Source organism: Vombatus ursinus, unplaced genomic scaffold, assembly GCF_900497805.2.
Source record: "Vombatus ursinus unplaced genomic scaffold, bare-nosed wombat genome assembly UNPS02014880.1, whole genome shotgun sequence".
In the NCBI taxonomy this organism is placed as follows: domain Eukaryota; kingdom Metazoa; phylum Chordata; class Mammalia; order Diprotodontia; family Vombatidae; genus Vombatus; species Vombatus ursinus.
In genome coordinates, this window is record NW_020954658.1 from 854,946 (window position 1) to 863,485 (window position 8,540).

The 8,540-nt window shown below is 36.4% G+C and overlaps 2 protein-coding genes across 2 annotated transcripts in view; both read right to left on the reverse strand.

Annotated features, from left to right (window-relative positions):
- LOC114028383 (olfactory receptor 4K5-like) overlaps positions 1-386 on the reverse strand; it is a 1,828-nt gene extending 1,442 nt beyond the window's left edge. Inside the window, exon 1 of the mRNA XM_027842625.1 lies at positions 332-386. Within this exon, the coding sequence (XP_027698426.1) occupies positions 332-386 (55 nt within the window). The remainder of the gene's footprint in view (positions 1-331) is intronic.
- A 4,111-nt stretch (positions 387-4,497) lies between these two features.
- On the reverse strand, positions 4,498-5,469 carry LOC114028354 (olfactory receptor 4K15-like). The gene has a single exon (XM_027842603.1). It carries the CDS (start codon positions 5,467-5,469, stop codon positions 4,498-4,500), a length of 972 nt encoding a protein of 323 aa, XP_027698404.1.
- Between the last annotated feature and the right edge of the window lie 3,071 nt (positions 5,470-8,540).

Below are 8,540 nucleotides of genomic sequence, written 5' to 3' on the forward strand. Positions count from 1 at the left end.
ATCTATCTATCTATCTATCTATCTATCTATCTATCTATCTATCTATCCATCTATCTGTTTATCCCTTATCTATCTACATCACTAACATATCTGTGGTACCTATTAAATATAATCCACTATTTAACCTCACAGTGTTAATGTGAAGATCAAATGAGTTTATGTATGTAAAGTACTTTGTAAATTATACAAATAAATGCTTTTATTATTAGATATTATAATAGTGAAAGTGCCAGGATTGAGCCCAATTCAACTCAATATTTCAGTCTTGCAAACATTTATTTCTCCCATTCTGTCCCACAGAGTAAAGCAAGACATTCTATAAAACACTCACTCCAGTGAAAAAGACCTCCATTGGCTGCATCATATGGGACACGAAATTCTTCCATTCCAACTTTATACCACCCTTCTGCTGTAAGTGTAGAAAAATCAGGCTGATTAATCTCGCACAAAAAATAAGGAAGCTGGGATCACAGAATCATTGAATACAGAGCTTGAAAAGGTTTTGGCAACGAATCTGTTTCAACTTCATCATATTACTAATTAGGAAAATGAGTCACAAAGAGACTAAGTTACTTAACCAAGCTCACATCTCATAAATAGTTGAGTTAAAATTTGAACTCAGACCACCAGACGCCAAAGCCAGTGAACTTTTAGAAATAAGTAGAGAAAAATCCTCTGTCAATTTAAGCAACCCCTCTCCTTTAATGGGAAGCTAGATGGTGCAGTGGATAGAGAACTTGGCTTGAAACCAGGAAGACTCATCTTTAAGAGTTAAATTCTGGCCTTAAACACTTACCAGCTGTGTGACCCTGGGCAAGTTGCTTAACCCTGTTTGCCTCAGTTTCCTCATATGCAAAATGAGCTGGAGAAGGAAATGGCAAACCACTCCAGTATCTTTGCCAAGAAAAGTCCCCCCAAAAGAGTCAGACATGACTGAAACAGCTCAACAACAAAAATAATGACCCACTTCCATAAAAGAAGTCTATGGAAGAGCATCTCCTTTATTAAACTTTAGATACTGTGCTGTGTATTATACAGTCAGAGCTGGAATAGGAGAATAATACTGGTCAAGAATATTATGATTATTAATACTGATCTTTTCCCCATTAGAATGTTGATCTCCTTAAGGATGTAAACAAGCCTTCTTTAAGTGCCTAAATATGTGCCATGCACTGTACTAGACCCTTTACAAATATTATCACATTCAGTTTTCAGAATAACCCTGGGAGGCAGCTGCTACTGTTGTCTGTATTTTACAATTAAAGAAACCGAAACAGAGAGGTTAAGTGATTTGCCCAGTGCCACTGATGGTAAGCAGCTGATATCAAAGCAATACACTAATTCATAAGAAAAATTTCAAATTATTAAGAATCTATCAAATCAATCAATTTGGAAGGAAAAATAAATCAAGTGAGTTGTCTCATATTATACACACACATACATACACACACACACACACACACACACACACATATATATGAAACAAATTGATGAATCTTTTCCCTTTTCAACCTGACTCTTGCATATTAGGCAGATGTAGTTAGAGGATGTCAAAAGAATGAATAAGACAATGGCAAAAAAAAAAATCTTGTATGTAGCACATTTTTTTTCTGGCCAATACTTTAGAATACTTTGTAGAGACACATACTTTTTCAAAGTAAAAAATAACTATAATAACAATTTCTGTCTGTTCTGACTTTTAATTTAAAGGCCATGTCAGTAGCCTTCAATGTGCAGGATGGATTCTCTTTCAAAAGTTTATGGGAAAATATGAACAAGGATTGAACGGGATTAGAAGGTGTATGCGTGTGAGTGTGTGTTGTGTATCTGTATGTGTGTGGCAGTGGGGGAGAAAGGTGAAGAGGAGAATTAATTCTCATTAGTAAAGTAAGCATTCATGCCAGTAAGATGACAGGTTTATTTGGTATTTCTGTAAAAAGTGAGGGAGAGAAAGAAAGAGGTAGAGAGAGAGGGAGAGAGAGAGACAGAGACAGAGAGACAAAGAGAGAGAGAGACTTCGAAGATTATCCAGGACTCTCCTTAGGGCAGAGATCAGAATAGACCCCAAATGAAGGGTCTCTGCATTCTGTTTGTAACTACAAGAGTTCATCACTGATCTCATTGAAGAATTGTAGCCTTCTTGCTCACTTTCTTTAAAAAACATGAATTCCCTTTTTTTATTCACTCCCCCTCCTAAGTCCCTCAGTACCTACTTATTCTCCTACAAAACATAATGTCCTTTCAGGAACCATTTGGTAATAAATGAAATAAGACTCTGGTCACAATCTACTACTGATGCAATTCTTTGCAATCTTTTTTTCCCACCTAACAATTATGGAGCATGTCAGAGAAGTTCTTTCTGGAGTCTGAGAAACTAAGTTCTTCACCTTTACTAGTATGGGTTTATTTACTTCAAAATATAGACCTTTATGAATACCTCCTTTTGTAGTGAAATTGGAAGACTGTCAACATTTTATATGAGTGACCAATGAAGCTTTTGAGACCTGTAAACAAACAACAAAAGCTCATTGTGCAATGGGGATTATTAAAACCTTTAACTAGGTTTTCCCAAAGGTGTGCAAGAGGCAATTTTTAAACTAGAGCTGATGATAAATCAGAATTGTGAGGACAGTAGGAGGGAAAAGGAGAGTCATCTCCACCTCTGTCATGACATGTTGTGAGATGTGCTTATCCTGTGCAATATCCTGTAGGGAAAAGGTGCATCACAGGAGACCTTCTTAGGGAGTAGAAGACCAATGGGGTATGCAGTGTTATTGTCCCATTTAGTATATGGTGAAGTCCTACTTCAGTCTACGCCCCTCAGATAGTCCATGGACTTAAAATGAATCAGTGGAACCTCACAAGAATTCAAGATATCATTGTCAAGACCTGCTCCCAAATTAAAACAATGATAACAAGTAAATGGAGACTTCCTCTTCTAACCAGTCTATCTTAACAAACCCATAATCCAGAGTCTTTGTTCTGCTTTCATCCATATAACTTAAAGGTAGACCCTTTGCTTCTAGAGTGGATACAAATATGTATTCCCTCATATTTGAATTGGGTTTTTCCATGCAAAATGGATATACAAAATATACCAATAAACTAATCAGCAAGCATTTATTAAGAATCCAATGTGTGTTAAATAGCAATGTTGAGCACTGGGAATGTAAAAATAAAAGTGAGAGTCCCTGCTCTTAAGGAGTTTACATTCTAATGAAGGAGACAGTGTATACATATATACATATGTGTAGAATACATACAAAATGAATACAGTGATGTTTTGAGAGGGAAGACAATAGCAGTTAGGGAAAAGTCATTAATTAAGATTCTAGTTATTCAGGATATTGATAACTCATAAGGAAACAGTTAACATTTACCATTATTCTCTCTGTGATGGAGGGGTTCATCAAAATGAATAGTTTCAATGTCACTTCAGGTAATGTTCTTGTTATTTCATCTGCACCTATGATTTCATCAGGGTAGAGGACTCCTGATGTAGAATGTCCCTCTACCAGATGAACAAATAATCTATAATTTATGGTCTTATATAGAGTCAATTGAAAGGTTAAGTGAGTTGCCTATGGTCATACAAATAGTGTCTTAGAGTCAGAGTTTGAACCCAGGACTTCCTGACTCTTCTTCTATTTCTTCATATTTCAACATTATGACTTAACTGCCTCATCTCATTGGAAGCTCTCCAATTGCCTTTGGCCTTTTTGCCCTTGAATATTTCTTTCCCTTTCCAGGCCCCAGTGAGGTCCTTCCAAAACCTCTGTTTTGAGGAATGGTCAAGGAAAGTCTTCCTTTTTATTTCCTCCTGGGGCTCTACTTCTGACTCTCTGGACTTTACCTTCAAACCCCCATGCAGGTATCTCCCTTTTCCTATCCCTTTCTCTCCACCAGCTTTTCAGCTCTCTTTTACATATTGTTTCTTTCATTAGACTATAAGCTCTTTGAGGGCAAGGGCTGCTTTTTGGGGGGGTTATATATGTCTTCCCAGCACTTAGCCTAGTGCCTGGCACATAATAAAGATTTAATCAATAAATCAATTATCTACTGACTCCAAAGCTGGTTCTCTATTTATGACTATACCATACTGTAAGGAACATTTATAATATAAGAGCAAAATGGTTTCAAATACCATAATTATAAATAGTTAAAATAAAATACCTTTATCTATTTAACCTATTCTATATATATATATATATATATATATCTTACACATCTATTAATTTATTATTTATCACCTGTCTTTCTCTCTCTCTCTCTCTCAATGTAGCTGCAGTAAGTGTTTTTATCCAAAAAATAGATGAAGTTAGCATGATCTGTAAGTAAAAATATTCCGAGATGTATAGGCAATGATGAAAGATAACCAGCTGATTTTCCCATCTGATTTATCTTTAACTCTGTTCTTCAGGGTTTCATTAAAAGATGATCAGTCTCACAGTAGAGAAGTAACAGATTGCAAGGGAGAAATGGCCATGAATATGGGTTCTAATTATGAGGGGCCCTCATTGTCAAGGACAACTGTGAAAGCTGTCTGGAATTCATGAGTTGGCCTTTCAGTTTCTGCATGGCTGATTTCATCTCTTTGTTTCTCAAGGTATAGATGATGGGGTTTAAGAGCGGGGTGAAGACTGTGTAAAATACAGAGAGGACTTTATCCACTGGAAAATTTTTGAATGGCCAGGCATAGATAAAGATACAGGGTCCAAAGAACAGTGCTACAACAGTAATATGAGCTGTTAAGGTGGCACGTGCCTTAGCTGTGCCAGCTGATGAGTGTTGCTGCACAGTGACCAAGATGACAGTATAGGAAATCAGCAGCAGTATGAAGGAAGTCATGGCCATAAGGCCACTGTCAGAAAGCATCATTATCTCTAGAATATATGTGTCCACACAAGCAAGTTTGATTACCAAGGGAAGGTCACAGAAAAAGCTGTCTACTTCATTGGGACCGCAGAAGGGTAGGTTCACAGTGAAGGCCAGCTGACTCAAAGAGTGTAGGATTCCAATGACCCATGAAGCTACAACTAAGCCTGTACACTTCTGCAAACTCATAATGGTTGCATAGTGCAGAGGTTTGCAAATAGCCACGTATCTGTCATATGCCATGGCTACAAGTAGCACCATCTCCCCACCAGCAAAGACATGGAGGAAGAATATCTGGGTCATGCAGCCATTGAAGGAGATGCTTTTGCGTTCCAAAAGGAGGTCTGCAATCATCTTGGGTGTGGCAAAAGAGGATAGGCACACATCAATGAAGGAGAGGTTGCTGAGCAGGAAGTACATGGGAGTGTGCAGGGCAGGTTCAGAGATCACTGTGAGAACAATGAGGAAATTACCCAGTAAAATAGCCATATAAAACATGGTAAAAAACAAAAAGTAGAAAGGTTGGAGCTCTGAGGACCCAGAAAACCCCAACAACATAAATTCATATACTCTTGAATAATTTGTTTGTTCCATGGTCTCAAATTTCAAGATTGGGTTAGAAGTTTTCTGTGGGAAATTGGAAAAAGATATGAGAATAATATCGTAGGATTAATTATTGAAATGAAAATGTCAGACAAAATGAGAAGACAAATTCCCTTGGCTAACAAGTCGACTTATACCTTCTTTAGGATGTTGCTTAGAGCACACACACACACACACACACACACACACACACACACACACATGCACACACACACACATTTCATTTTCTTTCATAGAAGTACATATGCATTCCCTTGCAGAGGTGCATCCTGGCATGTTATAGCTATGCCAGCACAGACTCTAATACTTCATTAATTCACATCACTGATTTAGAATTTCTGATAATTCAGATAGATGTTATTCTAAAACTTAGTTTTATAGATATGGATATAGACACAAATTGTAGCTTTGTCAAGAAAAATAAGAAGTCAAATAAAACTGCACAAAGTATGCTTAAACTGTGTAGAGAACTGGGTGGGACTTTAATAGCAATTGTTCATATACCTAGATATAAAAATACAAGTAAATGAAATGAATAATGAAAAAGAAAGTTCCTTATTAGGCCCTTATTACATGCCAATTTCCATGTAATTTTTATCTGTCCTTTTGAAATGCTTTGCAAGACCTCTCCTTACCAGTATTTTGTTAGCCCAGTAGGGATGTTGTAAGTGGCTCAAAGGAGATAGGAGGAAAGGATTAAAACTAAAAATGATTCAAAAGTAGGGTCTTGTATCATTTTGATCCACTCTTTTAGTTTTAGCTCATCCTACATTGGTGTTATCAACGTGTGCCTGCTTTCATCACACCACCTCCACCCAAAACACTATTAGGTCATAAAGTACCTTGAAAGTAGAATGGTGTTGTTTCTGTCTTTGTATCCTCAGAACCTAGAGGAATGCAGTGCACATAGTTAGTGTTTAATAAATTCTTGGTCCTTAATAGATTCAAGAAAGTTAGCTGGATGACAAAGTGATTAAGATGGTTGAAAGTGAGTTAGAACTTCTTAGAGTATTCTACTTCATCAGAGTAGAAAAGGTCAAAAATATTACAGATGGAGACCAAGACTAGAAAACAGAAATCAGGAATTAACCCCAAGTTTTGTTGCTGGCTGGTCCTGTGATCCTGAAGAGGTCCCTTAACCACTTTGTGCTTCAGTTCATCTGATTCTGAACATAGTAAAAGCCTACCCTCCATATACCTCCTCTGAATTCCAGGAGAATGAGTCTGTGAAACTATCAATATTCCCAATCAAACTATTCACATGGAGAGCACATGTAATTGTCTTGATAAATCATTCTTGGGTGATATGAGTAGTGAAAAGTCAGTCTTGTGCCCTCCCTGCTCCACAACACTATTTAAATAGGAGACAGCATATACAGTGTCTTTTTAAGCATTATAAAAATTCATGTAAGAAAAGGAGCAGTCCCATCTTTTTGCTTTGTTATTGATTGGCACTGTTATTTATTGATTGTTCATAAATAAGCTTCAATCATTTAACATAAGGTAGAAGAGTGAATTTCTTCACTTCCATAAACTCCATTTTTGAGCTATTGACTAACCATCAGTATGGGGCTGACCAAAGCATAGTCCCTGGGTGACCACTGAAATTTACCATACCATTTTCTATTGTGGATGATTAATTCAGTACACTTGAATGAATCAACCAGACTATTTGCTCCTTAAGATGAAGAGAATAACAGAACTGCCTTAATTGGCTAATTAATATGAACTATTAGAATGATCATTTACACATCAGTCATTTGCTTGGGGACCAGCTATTAGAACCATTGAATGAAGTGAATCATTTGAATCATGGCTTCATAGAAAAAGGAATTATAATACCTAGCTTTTCTTTATCATTTTAAGTGCAAAGCACTAGATATACATATATGTATACAGATAAACTTACGCATAGATGTATGTGTGTTTATATATGTATGTATGTAATTTCATTGGATAATGCAATAGTAAAAATACTGGATTCAGAGGTAAAGGACTTGAGTCTGAATCCCCCATCAACCCCATACTACCTGTGTGACTCTTTGCAAGTCTTTTCACATCTCCAGTCTTCAGTCTTCTCATCTATAAAATAAGGGGGTTGGACTGGATAAACTCTAGGGATCCTTTCAGCTCTTAATCTGCTATCTCCCAAATTAAGACATGCTCCAAGTCTCTACAGTAATTCTAAATATTAAATGTAAGATATTATGACTATGAGCATCACCATCAAATACTATTACTGAAACACTCACCCTATTCATGGATCTTAATGAATCTCTCAAAAGAATTATTGACATTTAGTATGAGTAAAAGAAAAATGAATTTATTTATATTTAAGCAACATTATCTAACTACTCATACCAAATATCAGTGAAATGAGATAAAAAAAACTTGGACGTCACCAGAGCTGAGATCAGGGGTGGGAGAAAGAGTTGCCTAGTTTGTAATACATATGGGACATGGTGATCAATTCTTAGAATAGCTCTTTGTAAGTGAACATAACTAATGCCAGAAAACTGCATTCTTTACATTCATGTAAGTGCATATTGTGTAAATCAAGAGCACCAGCAAAACCTTAAAGTCTCTTTTAGACAGTCACACACAAGTGGCATGATTTTCAAATCTAAAGTTGGAGAAGCAGTATCTAAGCTAAACAAATGATTTGTCACACTCTGTAAATCTCAATATCTGAATCGACATGAAAGGATCCTCATTTTAGAGATCAGAAGTTCAATGGCATAAAGAAAAATAAGAAGAATTCATAATTAGATAATGACTGGATTTAAGAAGGAAAAGAAGTAACAAAATGAAAATAATAGCTTTGCAAATGTTTAAGTCCATAGATAGCATGCATTAATTTTATATTATTCCAGAAAGGACACCATAGAAAGCATTTTTTAATGCTGATAGGATGCATATGTATATTTGTAATGGGAGAGGGGAAGGAGAGAGAGAGAAAGAGAAAAAGAGAGAGAGAGAAGAGAGAGAGAGAGAGAGAGAGAGAGAGAGAGAGAAAGAGAGAGAGAGAGAGAGAGAGAGAGAGAGAGAGAGAGAGAGAGAGA

Coding starts and splice junctions, on each gene's coding strand:
- LOC114028354 (XM_027842603.1), bottom strand. CDS start 5,469: ATGGAACAAACAAATTATTCAAGAGTATATGAATTTATGTTGTTGGGG.